Genomic DNA, 18,942 nt, shown 5'->3' with positions numbered 1-18,942 from the left:
CCGTTTACCTAATAAATTCGCTAATGGGGTTCTTCTTCCGTGTTGCAAAGTTATTTAAGTTGTCTGTATATTTTGCCGCCTTCTGCTTTTTTTACTCCACATATCTTGCCACGTTTAATTTGTCTTGCCATGATATTCTTTGCAGAAATATATCTATAGTAGGCTGCAATTACTTTGTATAGGGGCAAACAATTCATTTAAATCATTCACACAGCAAACAATATTTCTTCACGGCAGCCACTAAACTCTGAAATTGCACTTTGCCCGATAAAACTTTTTAAAAAATAGATACAAGTTATAATTTGCAAAAAAACAGTAAATAAGTAAAAGGCCAATTAAATACATCTGGTCAGTGGGCTCAACAGTGAGACAGACCTCCTGATTGGGCACTCCTACCGCTGTACAGTTACTACACGTGTTTCTTATTCGTCCAAATGCAGATTTATTATGTGTCTCTTGTTCTCCTGGTAAATATATCGTTCAGCGTGTTATTTTTGTTTATTATTAAATTTTGGTTATCCCGGACATGGGGTTGGTCCAACTGGAGTTGCCGTAGGTTTCACGTGACGATGATACTCCCTTCCAGGCCGCTTTTACACGCACGCTGTCGCGCGTCACTATATGATTCTTCTTGATTTCGGACTGAATGGACTTAAACATCGACACTGTGCGTGCGTCGCTACTTTATAGAAGTCAAACATATTTACTACATTACGTGTCTGGTTACATTCGGATCAGACAGTGCTCGTCGAAATCTCTTGGCCCGGTTTAGCTTAGCTTTGCTTAGTTTGCTAGCCACCCCAAAAAAAGAAGACGCGTTTGTTAGCGACTCATTGGTTCAACAGACGCCAAGTGTGAGCATAGAGTGTCGCCGATATCGTGAATATGTGTGCTGCAACGAACGTGACGTGCGAAAAAGAGCTTTGTGGAGCACAGGAGGAGAACGAGCGACAACGTCAGCTGCTGGACGCTGTGTGCAAGCAGCCTCGTGTTGTGTGGAACACTACAGGTTTGTCGCTTGCTTAATCAATACTTTTCAACAATGAAGGTATTATTTGATTACTATATTAAGTGTAATCTTTGCGTGTTCAAAATAATTGAAAAATGAGATCTGATGAAGAAGCCTTCTTTATAAAGAATTTATTTTAAGAGCTCTTAAAAGACACAAGACATGCTTACATTCAAAGGTGATGTTAAGCCTCCAGTGTGTCCATATGAAAAACACACAGTCGCTTTATAGATGAAAAAAGCATACTCCTCCTCTGAGGCTGGACAAAGGGTTAGCAATTATAATAGACAGACAAGTGATTTATTGACATGTTTACTCCAGTTTCGTCCAAAGGCGGAAATATATGATTAGACAGGTACTACCATGCGACCTAGACTCCCTCAGACCCACAGTGTTATCAATTTGAGAACATGCCTCCCATGTGCATTCCTATCTCACCAGCTGGAAGGGAGTGAAAAGTGTTATTCATTACACTAGTTATATGTCCAATATATTTCACACAAACATTATCACAGTTATATGGCATCTATATACTATAAGTAAATTCATAAACAGTAAAAATATGCATAGAAAATGTTAAATGTCTTCAACAATATGTATTTATTTATTTTGAGAGGAATCTTCATCCGGCCACTTTGTTACCTTATGGTTACAGTTTTTGTCTGTCGCTTTGGTACATTACTCAGACCTTAAATTGAATTTCACAGAACTGCTTTTTCAATTTTCACATTGCTATGTCACTTGTATACAGCACTAAGCAATTGCTTTTTTTTTTTTTTTTACAAGCTGACGCAAATCTGTTGTTTCTACGTACATACATACATACACACACGTATACACACGTACGTTTTCCCAGCTTTGTTATTATTGCGCTCACGTGGCCTATGTGATAATCTTAAATATAAAATAAAATAACCCCACAATAAAGTGAATTTACCAAACCATGTCTCTTGTGTCCCGCAGACGTCTGTGAAACATATCTTTGTCCTGAGCGGCAGGAGTCAGACTTCCCTGGCGTGAAAGAGGAGGACAACCCGGAGCCTCTCCAGGTTAAAGAAGAGGAGCAGCCACATCTTCCCAACATAAAAAAAGAGGAGCAGCTGCCACTATACATTAAAGAAGAGGAGGAGGAGTTCCCAGAGTTGCCCGGGACTGATGTCCATTTGAAGATTAAAGATGAATGTCTATATGAAAACAACAAAGGGGCGGAGACTTCAAGCAGCAGCTCAAGACAACTGATAACTGAAGATGATGAGGACCACCGTGGAGGATCACAAGTAGACAGCCGGTTAGCTCTAATGTCAGATGCTGAAGACGCGTCACACTCTCCTCGCACTGATGACGAACAGTCTGACGGTAACGTGACATGTCACACTGGCAGCAAATGTTGGAAATGTTCTCTATGTAAACAAACTTTTGGCAGCAACTTTCATTTGAGAAGACATATGATTAGCCACACTGGTGAAAAACCTTTTCCCTGCTCAGTTTGTGGCCGACGTTTCTCTTACAAAATAAGCTTAAAGGTGCACACAAGAACCCACACTGGAGAAAAACCTTTTGCTTGCTCGGTTTGTGGTCAATGTTTTACTCAAAAAGGAAACTTACAAAGGCACACAACAACCCACACTGGAGAGAAGCCTTTTGCTTGCTCGGTTTGTGGTAAATGTTTTACTCAAAAAGGATTCTTAAAAATGCACACAAAAACCCACGCTGGAGAGAAGAAGCCTTTTCCGTGCTCAGTTTGTGGCCGACGTTTCTCTTACAAAATAAGCTTAAAAGTGCACACAAAAACCCACACTGGAGAGAAGCCTTTTCCCTGCTCAGTTTGTGGTCGACGTTTCTTTTACAAAATAAGCTTAAATGTGCACACAATAACCCACACTGGAGAGAAGCCTTTTGCTTGCTTGGTTTGTGGTCAATGTTTTACTCAAAAAGGACACTTACAAAGGCACACAACAACCCACACTGGAGAGAAGCCTTTTGCCTGCTCAGTTTGTGGTCAATGTTTTACTCAAAAAGGAAACTTACAAAGGCACAAAACAACCCACACTGGAGAGAAGCCTTTTGCTTGCTCGGTTTGTGGTCACAAGTTTGCTCACAAGGACGACTTAAAGAAACACACAAGGACCCACACTGTAGAGAAGCCTTTTGCCTGCTCAGTTTGTGGTCACAAGTGTGCTCACAAGGGAGACTTAAATAAACACACAAGAACCCACACTGGAGAGAAGCCTTTTGCCTGCTCAGTTTGTGGTCACAAGTTTGCTCACAAGGGACACTTAAGCAGACACACAAGAACCCACACTGGAGAGAAGCCTTTTGCTTGCTCGGTTTGTGGTCAATGTTTTACTCAAAAAGGACACTTCCAAAGGCACACAACAACCCACACTGGAGAGAAGCCTTTTGCCTGCTCAGTTTGTGGTCAATGTTTTACTCAAAAAGGAAACTTACAAAGGCACAAAACAACCCACACTGGAGAGAAGCCTTTTGCTTGCTCGGTTTGTGGTCACAAGTTTGCTCACAAGGACGACTTAAAGAAACACACAAGGACCCACACTGGAGAGAAGCCTTTTGCCTGCTCAGTTTGTGGTCACAAGTGTGCTCACAAGGGAGACTTAAATAAACACACAAGAACCCACACTGGAGAGAAGCCTTTTGCCTGCTCAGTTTGTGGTCACAAGTTTGCTCACAAGGGACACTTAAGCAGACACACAAGAACCCACACTGGAGAGAAGCCTTTTGCCTGCTCCGTTTGTGGTCAATGTTTTACTCAAAAAGGAGACTTAAAAACGCACACAAGAACCCACACTGGAGAGAAGCCTTTTGCCTGCTCCGTTTGTGGTCAAATATATTCAAGTAATGCCAAAGCTAAGAGGCACAGGTGTGCTGGTGAGAATAGCCGTGATTAATGAAGCTTGATATGAACTCATTTATGGATCGACTTAAAATGGTGCGAGAAATCCTGTCTACCGCTGAATGAACAAAGGATCTGTGTACTTGCATTGTATATTGTATGTGTCTTGACTTAACCTTGTTATATGCGTATATTTCTTCTTCATGTGCCAGGTCTGCTACAAACATCAGTGATCATGGCCCTCCATGCCTCTTTCATCCGTTTCCCTAATAAATTGATTTAATATGTCTCTTTTGCTCTCCTGGTAAATATATCGTTCAGCGTGATATTTTTGTATATTATTAAATTTTGGTTTTCCCCGGACATGGGGTTTGTCTACGGGCTATTCGGTCCCTGTACGACCGATGTCAGAGTTTGGTCCGCATTGTCGCAGTAAGTTGAATTTGTTTCCTGTGAGGGTTGGACTCCGCCAAGGTTGCCCTTTGTCACCGATTCTGTTCATAACTTTTATGGACAGAATTTCTAGGCGTAGCCGAGGCGTTGAGGGGGTCCGGTTTGGTGGCCTCAGCATTGCATCTCTGCTTTTTGCAGATGATGTGGTGCTGTTGGATTCTTCAAGCCGTGATCTCCAGCTCTCACTGGAGCGGTTCGCAGCCGAGTGTGAAGCGGTTGGGATGAGGATCAGCACCTCCAAATCCGAGACCATGGTCCTCAGTCGGAAAAGGGTGGAGTGCCTTCTCCGGGTCGGGGATGAGATCCTGCCCCAAGTGGAGGAGTTCAAGTATCTTGGGGTCTTGTTCACGAGTGAGGGTAGGTTAGAGCGGGAGATTGACAGGCGGATCGGTGCAGCGTCTGCAGTGATGCGGACGCTGTATCGGTCCGTTGTAGTGAAGAAGGAGCTGAGCTGAAAGGCAAAGCTCTCGATTTACCGGTCGATCTACGTTCCTGCCCTCACCTATGGTCACGAGCTGTGGGTCGTGACCGAAAGATAAACAAGAAAGAAAAACAACATCCCGGATACAAGCGGCCGAAATGAGTTTCCTCCGCAGGGTAGCCGGGCTCTCCTTTAGAGATAGGGTGAGATGCTCGGTCATCCGGGAGGGGCTCAGCGTCGAGCCGCTACTCCTCCACGTTGAGAGGAACCAGTTGAGGTGGCTCGGGCATCTGGTTCGGATGCCTCCTGGACGCCTCCCTGGGGAGGTGTTCCGGGCATGTCCTACCGGCAGGAGGCCCCGGGGACGACCCAGGACACGCTGGAGAGACTATGTCTCTCGACTGTCCTGGGAACGCCTTGGGGTCCCGTCGGAGGAGCTGGCTGAAGTGGCTGGGGAGAGGGAAGTCTGGGCTTCCCTGCTAAAGCTGCTGCCCCCGCGACCCGACCCCGGATAAGCGGAAGAAGACGGACGGATGGACGGATGGGGTTTGTCCGACTGGAGTTGCCGTTTAACGCAAAGATGATACTCCGTTCCAGGCTGCTTTTGCGCGCGCACACACACACACACACACACGCTGTCGCGCTTCACTATATGATTCTTCTTCATTTCGGGCTGAATGGATTCAAACATCGACACTGTGCGTGCGTCACTACTTTACTCAAGTCAAACATATTTCACATTTCACATTTCGTGTCTGGTTACATTCGGATCAGACAGTGCTCGTCAAAATCTCTCGGCCTGGTTTAGCTTAGCTTTGCTTAGCTTGCTAGCCACCCAAAAAAAAAGGAGACGCGTTTTGTTAGCGACTCATTGGCTCAGCAGACGCCAAGTGTGAGAATAGAGTGTCGCCGATATCGTGAATATGTGCTGCAACAAATGTGACGTGCGAAAAAGAGCTTTGTGGAGCACAGGAGGAGAACGCGCACGCGCGCGCACACACAAACACACACACACACACACCTTTATTTAGAGGTCATCAAACTGTTGTAACTTCATGTTTTCGCTTCAGGAATACAGCTTTATTTTTACGTGTCATAAGTGCTCAGGTTCGTGGATGCGCTGCGCTGATTAGCAATTTTGTTGAGGAGCACGACTACAGCTTTAAAACAATGCTGTACAGGTACTACACGTGTTTCTTATTCGTCCAAATGTAGTTTTAATGTGTCCCCTTTGTTCTCCTGGTAAATATATCGTTCTGCGTGATTTTTTTGTTTATTATTACATCATGGTTTTCCCCAGCAATGAGATTTGTCCAGCTGGAGTTGCCGTGGGTTTCACGTGACGATGATACTCCGTTCCAGGCTGCTTTGGCGTAGACAGACACGTACGCTTTCGCGCTTCGCTATATAATCCTTCTTGATTTCTGACTGAATGGATTTAAACATCGACACTGTGCGTGCGTCGCTACTTTAGAGAAGTCAAAAATAATTGCTACATTTCGTGTCTGCTTACATTCGTATCAGGCGGTGCTCGTCAACATCTCTCGTCCCTGTTTGACTTAGCTTTGCTTAGCTTGCTAGCCACCACAAAAAAAGGAGACGCGTTTTGTTAGCGACTAATTGGCTCAGCAAACGCCAAGTGTGAGCATAGAGTGTCGCCGATATCGTGAATATGTGTGCTGCAACGAACGTGACGTGCGAAAAAGAGCTTTGTGGAGCACAGGAGGAGAACGAGCGACAACGTCAGCTGCTGGACGCTGTGTGCAAGCAGCCTCGTGTTGTGTGGAACACTACAGGTTTGTCGCTTGCTTAATCAATACTTTTCAACAATATGTATTTATTGATTTTGAGAGGAATCTTCATCCGGCCACTTTGTCACCTTACGTTTACAGTTTTTGTCTGTCTTGGTACATTACTCAGATCTTAATTGAATTTCTCAGAACTGCTTTTTCAATTTTTACATCGTTGTGTCACTTGTACACAGCACTAAGCGATTGCTCCTTTTTTTTTTTTTAACACGCTGAGGCAAATCGGTTGTTTCTACACACTACATATACATACTGAAGAGGGTCTTCTGCCCAGATTTAGTCATAACTTTTAATTAATTTATTTCCTCAGTAGAACTTTTATCTGTGGATGTGTCTTTGTGATTGATGTCGCTATTTCTGCCAAGTGTCTGTAATCAATGATGTGTTTAAAATCTTATCGTCATGACTGGGATCTCATCAATTTCCACAACAATGGGCCATTGTCTGTGGTTGAAGTGTCTGTAATCAATGATGTGTTTAAAGTCTTATCTCATGTACAGTGAACTCCAGGTGGACTGTTTGGAACCGCCCTTCAAGATAGTATAAAAAGGTTGTAAGTGTCTGTAATCGACACACTTGCGAGAGACTCCCACCATTGCTGGGAGTTTGCTTGTGTCAGGAATATTCTGTAAAATAAATCCTTCGAAGGTCCTGTTCACCGATCTCCAGTCTGTATTCAGAAAATCAACATTCTCTCTACCCGAAAAACAACACACACGCGGAAGACAAAGGAGTCTTCTAACAATACATACACATTTCCACACACACATACGTTTTCCCGGCTTTGTTATTACTGCGCTCACGTGGCCCATGTGATAATCTTAAATATAAAATACTGTACATAACCTCACAATAAAGTGAATTTACCAAACATTGTGTCTCTTGTGTCCCGCAGTCGTCGATGAAATATATCTTTGTCCTGAGCGGCAGGAGTCAGACTTCCCTGGCGTGAAAGAGGAGGACAACCTGGAGCCTCTGCAGGTTAAAGAAGAGGAGCAGCCACATCCTCCCAACATAAATAAAGAGGGGCAGCTGCCACTATATATTAAAGAGGAGGAGGAGTTCACAGAGTTGCCCGGGACTGATGTCCATTTGAAGACTAAAGATGAATGTCTATATGAAAACAACAAAGGGGCGGAGCCGTCAAGCAGCAGCTCCAGAAAACTGATAACAACTGAAGATGATGAGGAGGACCACTGTGGAGGACCACAAGCAGACAGCCGGTTAGCTCTAATGTCAGATGCTGAAGACGCGTCACACTCTCCTCGCACTGACGGCGAGCAGTCTGACAGTGACGTGACATGTCACACTGGCAGCAAACGTTGGGAATGTTCTCTATGTAAAAAATCTTTTGGCTGCAACTTTTATTTGACCAGACATATGATTAGCCACACTGGTGAAAAACCTTTTGCCTGCTCAGTTTGTGGCCGACGTTTCTCTTACAAAGCAAGCTTGAAAGTGCACACAAGAACCCACACTGGAGAGAAACCTTTTGCTTGCTCGGTTTGTGGTCAAAGTTTTACTCAAAAAGGACACTTAAAAAGGCACACAACAACCCACACTGGAGAGAAGCCTTTTGCCTGCTCTGTTTGTGGTCAAAATTTTGCTCACAAGGGAGACTTAAGCCAACACACAAGGACACACACTGGAGAGAAGCCCTTTGCTTGCTCGGTTTGTGGTCAATGTTTTGCTCAAAGAAGAAACTTAAACATGCACACAAGAACCCACACTGGAGAGAAGCCTTTTGCTTGCTCGATTTGTGGTCAAAGTTTTTCTCAAAAAAGAAATTTAAAAAGGCACACAAGAACCCACACTGGAGAGAAGCTTTTTGCCTGCTCAGTTTGTGGTCACAAGTTTGCTCACAAGGAAGACTTAAGCAAACACACAAGAACCCACACTGGAGAGAAGCCTTTTGCTTGCTCGGTTTGTGGTCAAAGTTTCTCTGACAGGCAAAAATTACAAAGGCACACAATAACCCACACTGGAGAGAAGCCTTTTCCCTGCTCAGTTTGTGGCCGACGTTTCTCTGACAAAACAAGCTTAAAAGTGCACATAAGAACCCACACTGGAGAGAAGCCTTTTGCCTGCTCCGTTTGTGGTCAAATATATTCAAGCAATGCCAAAGCTAAGAGGCACAGGTGTGCTGGTGAGAATAGCTGTGATTAATGAAGCTTGATATGAACTCATTTATGGATCGACTTAAAATGGTGCAGAAATCCTGTCTACCGCTGAATGAACGAAGGATCTGTGTACTTGCATTGTATATTGTATGTGTCTTGACTTAACCCTGTTATAGGCTATATTTCTTCTTTATGTGCCAGGTCTGCTACAGACATCAGTGATCATGGCCCTCCATGCCTCTCTGTCATCCATTTCCCTAATAAATTCGCTAATGGGGTTCTTCTTCCGTGTTGCAAAGTTATTTAAGTTGTCTGTATATTTTGCCGCCTTCTGTTTTTTTACTCCACATATCTTGCCACGTTTAATTTGTCTTGCCATGATATTCTTTGCAGAAATATACCTATAGTAGGCTGCAATTACTTTGTATAGGGGCAAACAAGTCTTTTAAATGATTCACACAGCAAACAATAATATTTCTTCACGGCAGCCACTAAACTCTGACAGAGCCAGACTAGAAGCCGGCCACTTCCAAATAGCACTTTGCCCGATTAAACCTTTTAAAAAATAGATAAGTTATAATTTGCTAAAAAGAGTAAATAAGTAAAAGGCCAATTAAATACATCTAGTCAGGGGGCTCAACAGTGACACAGAGCTCCTTATCGGGCATTCCTACCGCTGTACAGATACTACACGTGTTTCTTATTCGTCCAAATGCAAATTTAATATGTATTTTGTTCTCCTGGTGTATATACCGTTCTGCGTGTTATTTTTGTATATTATTAAATTTTGGTTTTCCCCGGACATGGGGTTTGTCCAACTGGAGTTGCCGTAGGTTTCACGTGACGACGATACCCCCTTCCAGGCCGCTTTTGCTTAGACACGCACGCTGTTGCGCTTCACTATATGATTCTTCTTGATTTCGGACTGAATGGACTTAAACATCGACACTGTGCGTGCGTTGCTACTTTATAGAAGTCAAACATATTTACTACATTTCGTGTCTGGTTACATTCGGATCAGACAGTGCTCGTCGAAATCTCTCGGCCCGGTTTAGCTTAGCTTTGCTTAGCTTGTTAGCCACCCAAAAAAGAGGAGACGCGTTTGTTAGCGACTCATTGGCTCAGCAGACGCCAAGTGTGAGCATAGAGTGTCGCGGATATCGTGAATATGTGTGCTGCAACGAACGTGACGTGCGAAAAAGAGCTTTGTGGAGCACAGGAGGAGAACCAGCGACAACGTCAGCTGCTGGACGCTGTGTGCAAGCAGCCTCGTGTTGTGTTGAACAGAGCAGGTTTGTCGCTTGCTTAATCAATATTTTTCAACAATATGTATTTATTTATTTTGAGAGGAATCTTCATCCGGCCACTTTGTTACCTTGCGTTTACAGTTTTAGTCTGTCGCTTTGGTACATTACTTAGATCTTAATTGAATTTCTCAGAACTGCTTTTTAAATTTTCACATCGCTGTCACTTGTACACAGCACTAAGCGATTGCTTCTTTTTCTTTTTTCTTTTTAAACAAGCGTAGGGAAATCAGTTGTTTCTACACACATACATATACATACATACACATATACGCACACGTACGTTTTCCCGGCTTTGTTATTATTTCGCTCACGTGGCCCATGTGATAATCTTAAATATAAAATATATAACCTCACAATAAAGTGATTTTACCAAACCTTGTGTCCCGCAGACGTCTGTGAAATATATCTTTGTCCTGAGCGGCAGGAGTCAGACTTCCCTGGCGTGAAAGAGGAGGACAACCTGGAGCCTCTGCAGGTTAAAGAAGAGGAGCAGCCACATCCTCCCAACATAAATAAAGAGGGGCAGCTGCCACTATTTATTAAAGAGGAGGAGGAAGAGGAGTTCACAGAGTTGCCCGGGACTGATGTCCATCTGAAGACTAAAGATGAATGTCTATTTGAAAACAACAAAGGGGCGGAACCTTCAAGCAGCAGCTCAAGACAACTGATAACAACTGAAGATGATGAGGAGGACCACCGTGGAGGATCACAAGCAGACAGCCGGTTAGCTCTAATGTCAGATGCTGAAGACGCGTCACACTCTTCTCACACTGATGACGAACAGTCTGACGGTGACGTGACATGTCACACTGGCAGCAAACGTTGGAAATGTTCTCTATGTAAAAAATTTTTTGGCTGCAGCTTTCATTTGAGAAGACATATGATTAGCCATACTGGTGAAAAACCTTTTCCCTGCTCAGTTTGTGGCCGACGTTTTTCTTACAAAACAAGCTTGAAAGTGCACACAAGGACCCACACTGGAGAGAAGCCTTTTGCTTGCTCGGTTTGTGGTCAATGTTTTACTCAAAAAGGGTTCTTAAAAATGCACACAAGAACCCACACTGGAGAGAAGCCTTATGCATGCTCGGTTTGTGGTCAATGTTTTACTCAAAAAGGAATTTTAAAAATGCACACAAGAACCCACACTGGAGAGAAGCCTTTTGCGTGCTCAGTTTGTGATCACAAGTTTGCTCACAAGGGAGACTTAAGCAGACACATAAGAATCCACACTGGAGAGAAGCCTTATGCATGCTCGGTTTGTGGTCAATGTTTTACTCAAAAAGGAATTTTAAAAATGCACACAAGAACCCACACTGGAGAGAAGCCTTCTGCTTGCTCGGTTTGTGGCCGACGTTTCTCTGACAAGTCATACTTAAAAATGCACACAAGAACCCACACTGGAGAGAAGCCTTTTGCTTGCTCGGTTTGTGGTCAACGGTTTTCTCAAAAAAGAAACTTAAAAAGGCACACAAGAACCCACACTGGAGAGAAGCCTTTTGCCTGCTCAGTTTGTAGTCACAAGTTTGCTCACAAGGAAGACTTAAGCAAACACACAAGAACCCACACTGGAGAGAAGCCTTTTGCATGCTCAGTTTGTGGTCAAAGTTTCTCTGACAGGCGGAAATTAAAAAGGCACACAATAACCCACACTGGAGGGAAGCCCTTTGCCTGCTCTGTTTGTGGTCAATTATATTCAAGTAATGCCAATGCTAAGAGGCACAGGTGTGCTGGTGAGAATAACCGTGATTAATGAAGCTTGATATGACCTCATTTATGCATTGACTTTTAAAATAGTGCAGAAATCCTGTCAACCGCTGAATGAACGAAGGATCTGTGTACTTGCACCTTATATTGTATGTGTCTTGACTTAACCCTGTTATATGCGTATATTTCTTCTTTATGTGCCAGGTCTGCTACAGACATCAGTGATCATGGCCCTCCATATGCCTCTGTCATCCGTTTACCTAATAAATTCGCTAATGGGGTTCTTCTTCCGTGTTGCAAAGTTATTTAAGTTGTCTGTATATTTTGCCGCCTTCTGCTTTTTTTACTCCACATATCTTGCCACGTTTAATTTGTCTTGCCATGATATTCTTTGCAGAAATATACCTATAGTAGGCTGCAATTACTTTGTATAGGGGCAAACAATTCCTTTAAATGATTCACACAGCAAACAATAAAATTTCTTCACGGCAGCCACTAAACTCTGAAATTGCACTTTGCCCAATAAAACCTTTTAAAAAATAGATACAAGTTATAATTTGCAAAAAAACAGTAAATAAGTAAAAGGCCAATTAAATACATCTGGTCAGTGGGCTCAACAGTGAGACAGACCTCCTGATTGGGCACTCCTACCGCTGTACAGTTACTACACGTGTTTCTTATTCGTCCAAATGCAGATTTATTATGTGTCTTTTGTTCTCCTGGTAAATATATCGTTCAGCGTGTTATTTTTGTATATTATTAAATTTTGGTTATCCCGGACATGGGGTTTGTCCAACTGGAATTGCAGTAGGTTTCACGTGACGATGATACCCCCTTCCAGGCCGCTTTTACACGCACGCTGTCGCGCTTCACTATATGAGTCTTATTGATTTCGGACTGAATGGACTTAAACATCGACACTGTGCGTGCGTTGCTACTTTATAGAAGTCAAACATATTTACTACATTTCGTGTCTGGTTACATTCGGATCAGACAGTGCTCGTCGAAATCTCTCGGCCCGGTTTAGCTTAGCTTTGCTTAGTTTGCTAGCTACCCAAAAAAAAGGAGACGCGTTTGTTAGCGACTCATTGGCTCAGCAGACGCCAAGTGTGAGCATAGAGTGTCGCGGATATCGTGAATATGTGTGCTGCAACGAACGTGACGTGCGAAAACGCTTTGTGGAGCACAGGAGGCGAACGAGCGACAACGTCACCTGCTGGACGCTGTGTGCAAGCAGCCTCGTGTTGTGTTGAACAGAGCAGGTTTGTCGCTTGCTTAATCAATATTTTTCAACAATATGTATTTATTTATTTTGAGAGGAATCTTCATCCGGCCACTTTGTTACCTTGCGTTTACAGTTTTTGTCTGTCGCTTTGGTACTTTACTTAGATCTTAATTGAATTTCTCAGAACTGCTTTTTAAATTTTCACATCGCTGTCACTTGTACACAGCACTAAGCGATTGCGCCTTTTTTTAATTTATTTTTATTTTTAACAAGCGTAGGCAAATCAGTTGTTTCTACACACATACATGTACATACATACACATATACACACACGTACGTTTTCCCGGCTTTGTTATTATTGCGCTCACGTGGCCCATGTGATAATCTTAAATGTAAAATATGTAACCTCACAATAAAGTGATTTTACCAAACCTTGTGTCCCGCAGACGTCTGTGAAATATATCTTTGTTCTGAGCGGCAGGAGTCAGACTTCCCTGGCGTGAAAGAGGAGGACAACCTGGAGCCTCTGCAGGTTAAAGAAGAGGAGCAGCCACATCCTCCCAACATAAATAAAGAGGGGCAGCTGCCACTATATATTAAAGAGGAGGAAAAGGAATTTTAAAAACGCACACAATAACCCACACTGGCCTGCTCAATTTGTGATCACAAGTTTGCTCACAAGGGAGACTTAAGCAGACACACAAGAACCCACAGTGGAGAGAAGCCTTTTGCTTGCTCGGTTTGTGGTCAAAATTTTGCTCACAAGGGAGACTTAAGCCAACACACAAGGACACACGCTGGAGAGAAGCCTTTTGCTTGCTCGGTTTGTGGTCAAAATTTTGCTAGCAAGAGAAACTTTAGCCAACACACAAGGACACACACCGGAGAGAAGCCTTTTGCTTGCTCGGTTTGTGGTCAAAGTTTTACTCAAAAAAGTAACTTATAAAGGCACACAAGAACCCACACTGGAGAGAAGCCTTTTGCCTGCTCCGTTTGTGGTCAATTATATTCAAGTAATGCGAATGCTAAGAGGCACAGGTGTGCTGGTGAGAATAGCCGTGATTAATGAAGCTTGATATGAACTCATTTATGGATTGACTTAAAATGGTGCAGAAATCCTGTCTACCGCTGAATGAACGAAGGATCTGTGTACTTGCATTGTATATTGTATGTGTCTTGACTTAACCCTGTTATATGCGTATATTTCTTCATGTGCCAGGTCTGCTACAGACATCAGTGATCATGGCCCTCCATGCCTCTCTGTCATCCGTTTTCCTAATAAATTCCTAATAATCACGTAAAACTTTTCTAACTGACTATATAGCTTCTCAAAGCCCTTGCTATATATATATTTTTTTTACTCCTTTAAATGATGCTCTTTGTTTAAAGATGCAACGGAAATTAAGTTCCCACTGCATCAACCAAGAATGCCATTCAGATCAGTAAATAAAATATCTATCTATCTATATATATAAGTGCTTGTCATTCACCAGGGCAAAGCTAACAAAAGGTTAATGACTTTTTAGCATTTGTGCGGTACCCCATTGAGCTGCAGGCCTGATCAGACGCCAATCTGCTTTGCGTGTTAGCACCACCCGGTGACCTGTCCTAATGATTGACAGGTCTTACTGCAGAAACTGTTGCCTTTCAAAGTAGATCACAGGAATAAATATGCCTAAATAAACTATTACAAAAATAAAAATCTATATCTAAATAGATTTTTAAATTCTAATACTACAAATAAATATGAGTGTACATTCAACAAATATACAAATAAATACATTAGAGTCTACTCTAAATAAATAAAACATTAAAAAAGGACACTCAAATAAATTTTAAATAAGTGTGGAATGATTACAGTATATTAGTGCATTAACACTGTGTATAGTGGAGATAGGGTGCTGCTGACCTCGACTCGGGACGTCGTGAATCGGTGGGGAGAATACTTCGAAGACCTCCTCAATTCCACCGACACGCTTTCCCTTGAGGAAGCAGGGTCTGGGGACTCTGAGGTAGGCTCCCCTATATCTGGGGTCGAAGTCACTGAGGTGGTTGAAAAGCTCCTCAGTGGCAGGGCTGATGAGATCCACCCGGAGTTCCTAAGGGCTCTGGATGTTGTGGGGCTTTCGTGGTTGACACGCCTCTACAACATCGCGTGGACATCGGGGACAGTGCCTCTGGATTGGCAGACCGGGGTGGTGGTCCCCCTTTTTAAGAAGGGACCGGAGGGTGTGTTCCAACTATAGAGGGATCACACTCCTCAGCCTCCCAGGTAAGGTCTATTCAGGGGTGCTAGAGAGGAGGGTCCGTCGGGAAGTCGAATTTCTGATTCAGGAGGAGCTGTGTGGTTTTCGTCCCGGCCGTGGAACAGTGGACCAGCTCTACACCCTCGGCAGGGTCCTCGAGGGTGCGTGGGAGTTTGCCCAACCAGTCCACATGTGCTTTGTGGACTTAGAGAAGGCGTTTGACCGTGTCCATCGGGGAGTCCTGTGGGGGGTGCTTCGGGAGTACGGGGTACCGGGCCCCCTGATACGGGCTCTTCGGTCCCTGTACGACCGATGTCAGAGTTTGGTCCGCATTGCCGGCAGTAAGTCAATTTTTTTCCTGTGAGGGTTCGACTCCGCCAAGGTTGCCCTTTGTCACCGATTCTGTTCATAACTTTTATGGACAGAATTTCTAGGCGTAGCCGAGGCGTTGAGGGGGTCCGGTTTGGTGGCCTCAACATTGCATCTCTGCTTTTTGCAGATGATGTGGTGGTGCTGGCTTCTTCAAGCCGTGATCTCCAGCTCTCACAGGAGCGGTTCGTGGCCGAGTGTGAAGCGGTTGGGATGAAGATCAGCACCTCCAAATCCAAAACCATTGTCCTCAGTTTGAAAAGGGTGTAGTGCCCTCTCCGGGTCGGGGATGAGATCCTGCCCCAGGTGGAGGAGTTCAAGTATCTTGGGGTCTTGTTCACAAGTGAGGGTAGGTTGGAGCGGGAGATCGACAGGCGGATCGGTACAGCGTCTGCAGTGATGCAGTGGGACTCTGTATCGGTCCGTTGTGGTAAAGAAGGAGCTGAGCCGGAAGAGGAGCTGTCTGAAGTGGCTGGGGAGAGGGAAGTCTGGGCTTCCCTGCAAAAGCTGTTGCCCCCGCGACCCGACCCCGGATAAGTGTTAGTTGATGGATGGATGGATGTGGAATAATTAATCAAGTCAATCCATAAATAGATTTACATCAATAAATAAATAGGCTCTGCCCTTAAATTCAAAATTTTCATGCTGCAGATTGACTTTAATGATGTTTTTGTTTTTTAATAAACAAAATGGCTAACAGCAAACTTCATATGACCTGACAAGTAATAACCCAACACCAAAATTAAAAAATAAAAATTTCTTAACTCATGGGTGTTTTGGCATGATTAAACCATTGATGAATTTGCTGATTTAAATTGATGATGGATGATTCATATTTGAAATCACACCAGTGACAATTGTTGACAGGCCTTTACCTATCTAAATTGTCCAGCAGGTGGCGGTGGTGTCACAAGAACTAAAACCTATGTGAAAATACATTAAGGTGCTGGTTTAATTGAAAATCGGCCTGTCACCAGCATCTGCTGCCTCTCTGTTTAACTATCTCATCATTCAACTCTTATCAAATTATCATTTCATCACTAAACAATGAAAATTGCACAAATGTAGAATAAAAGATACAGTAACTACTAAATAAACATTTTCTATTGCCAGTAGGGGGCTGTTCTAAATACAGAGTTGACGAAGCCTTCACTTCACTGCTGTGTCATTGACCTACAATGCAAGTTAAATGCAGATAGTTGCCCCATGGGATTATATTATTTTATATAAACTTTTTCTTGTCATTGCATGGTGGTTTTCTTGTCTAGTAGTATTTAACAAGTCACTAATTTTTTTTGTTATTTCAATGACTCAGACAAAGTAATTTGGTTTAAGCCGTTGAGCTTTCGGCGCATTATTATTATTGCCTTCTTTTTTTTTTTTTTTACTTTCAAATAACCACACAAGAACTTGCATATACAGAACTAGTCATTCATGTTGCATATAGACAAAAATCCATGGACAATGCATTTTGCTCGAAATTGGTGGCTTATTTGTGTTATTTTTGTGCCCAGTCAAGTTTAGTGCAGAGTAACCTTGCACGTAGGTGACGTTTTATTAGTACTTGTGCCGTCATGGGAGGGAATACAGCAGACTCAATTCCTAGCCAATGAAAGCGCCTCCACTTTTCCCTTAAAATTCAGCACAGGAGAGACATGCACAGTATTTCTTTGTGAAAGCAGAAATAGACTATATAGAAGATCGAAACGCTCAATGAGATAGAGCGCATGATGTACTGTTGTCATATTCCTAAATTAAATATGATATTGATCAAATCCGCCAAAATCGCGTTAGGATACCCATGCCGCAATTTAGACTTGCTTTTAGCTGGTTGTAGTATTAGTTTTGTCCGCTGAAGTTCAATCTGGGAATCCGGTATTGATGGCATGAATTAGGCTGCAGTAGGACACAGACTTAAAATGTGCAATTCGCTTTGAAATGTCATACAAATGCAAACAAAAAAAAACAACCTGCAAACAAATACAAAAAAGCTACATTAAGGATGAAAACAATGTGCATCAATACAATACTGCACTTTACGACCTATGACCTATATAGAGTGGCAAAGGTAGCACTTCAGATCGTGTTGTGGCGTTGACAATGATTGAAAACGCAGAGTCATTTTGCCTGACGAACGAATCAGCTCACCCTTGACTAACCAGTTAAGTAATTTTCCAATCATTACCAAACTGGCAGCGTTATGAACGATCATTAAACCAACATAAAAAGAATAGGAAGAGTTAACAATTGGCCTGGAAGATGATAGGTTAAGTACGAACATTTATAAGAACGGAAATGTTTGACTAAAGGGAGAGGAACAAAAAAGCTGGCAGTAGGCTATGACTATTCCAAACATTCGGGCGTTTCGGATATTTCCGCAATGCAAATGCTTCCTTTACACGGTGAAGACAAATGGCGTATTGTATTGCTTTTGCCTGGAACTGGCTACCAACGACACAATGATTTGTCTGGACAGGGTGCTGTCAATATTACACATAGATAAAAGTTATGCAAAATCTGATGATTCAGTGCGCATTTCTTCAGTTTACATCATAGAAAAAAAGCTATTGCTGTGACTTTTTAAAGAATGATACAAATGTTTAAGTGCTAGCTAAAATCGTTCTTTGCTATTTAGCTTTTAGCAACAGCGCCCCAAAAGTTGGATGCTAACACAGTGGATACGAAAACTGATGATACTCACATGGCTCTTTGGCTTTTTGTGTGTGTGTGTGTGTGGTTTGTCTGTCTTCATTTTTTATGTGGTCTTCAAAGGTTTCAAACTTTCTTAAAAGCTACAGCAATATATTTTTTTATCATTATGAAATTGAGGGTAATAGCCTACCCTGTCAAGACACTCATGTGGGCCCCATGTGGGTTGGATATGGGCTGGTGAATGGATCCCATCTGGGCTGCCCAGTTGGGTCCGAGTTAGTTTTGGCCAAGGATAAGATGGGTTCTACGTGGTTCTACGTGGGCCTCACATGGGTCCTAGCTAAAGCCTACATTGGTTTAAAGGTGGACATCGTATTGGCCCTAGCTAAAAACCACGTGGGTTTGGAATGGCTGGTGAATGGGCCCCATCTGGGTCCCAGTCAAAAGTTGACTCCGAAGGGATGGGTGCCATGACAGGGATTTGAACCAGAGTACCATGGAACCAAAGCCAGATACCCTAATCACTGAGCTATACAGCCACATGAATAAGTTGGTGTTTTAAACACATTTAAGGTGACATCGGCCGATCACATTAAGATCCTAATTTTAATAGTCCAGTTTTTGGGGAAGTCTCTTTTGTAAGTGCAAATTACTTCCAGTGGCCAAATTCCTTTTGTTCGAATGAAACCGTAAACAAAATTATTCATTTTCCAACTCAAATCAACCTGGAGCCTGAAGTAGTTGTTGAGGTGGCAAAATGTTACCAGTTGGCAGACT

At 43.0% G+C, this 18,942-nt stretch overlaps 2 protein-coding genes across 2 annotated transcripts; both read left to right on the top strand.

The window, feature by feature from the left end:
• The first annotated feature begins 403 nt into the window (after positions 1-403).
• Positions 404-4,149, top strand: LOC144037752 (uncharacterized). The gene is made up of 2 exons (XM_077549508.1): positions 404-1,009; positions 1,973-4,149. The coding sequence occupies exons 1-2, from the start codon at positions 886-888 to the stop codon at positions 3,913-3,915; spliced, it is 2,067 nt and encodes a 688-aa protein (XP_077405634.1). The 5' UTR covers positions 404-885; the 3' UTR covers positions 3,916-4,149.
• A 5,326-nt stretch (positions 4,150-9,475) lies between these two features.
• On the top strand, positions 9,476-11,956 carry LOC144037753 (uncharacterized). The gene is made up of 2 exons (XM_077549509.1): positions 9,476-9,954; positions 10,359-11,956. The coding sequence occupies exons 1-2, from the start codon at positions 9,831-9,833 to the stop codon at positions 11,717-11,719; spliced, it is 1,485 nt and encodes a 494-aa protein (XP_077405635.1). The 5' UTR covers positions 9,476-9,830; the 3' UTR covers positions 11,720-11,956.
• The last annotated feature ends 6,986 nt before the right edge of the window (positions 11,957-18,942 follow it).

The sequence above is a fragment of the Vanacampus margaritifer genome, chromosome 17 (assembly GCF_051991255.1).
Source record: "Vanacampus margaritifer isolate UIUO_Vmar chromosome 17, RoL_Vmar_1.0, whole genome shotgun sequence".
NCBI classification, from domain to species: Eukaryota; Metazoa; Chordata; class Actinopteri; order Syngnathiformes; family Syngnathidae; genus Vanacampus; species Vanacampus margaritifer.
This window is presented reverse-complemented; position numbering and strand designations above follow the sequence as displayed.

Bases quoted from the DNA above. Each gene is read 5' to 3' on its own strand.
- LOC144037752 (XM_077549508.1), top strand. From the start codon at position 886: ATGTGTGCTGCAACGAACGTGACGTGCGAAAAAGAGCTTTGTGGAGCA. The intron at 1,010-1,972 runs GTTTGTCGCTTG...TGTGTCCCGCAG, and splicing joins TGTTGTGTGGAACACTACAG to ACGTCTGTGAAACATATCTT.
- LOC144037753 (XM_077549509.1), top strand. From the start codon at position 9,831: ATGTGTGCTGCAACGAACGTGACGTGCGAAAAAGAGCTTTGTGGAGCA. The intron at 9,955-10,358 runs GTTTGTCGCTTG...TGTGTCCCGCAG, and splicing joins TGTTGTGTTGAACAGAGCAG to ACGTCTGTGAAATATATCTT.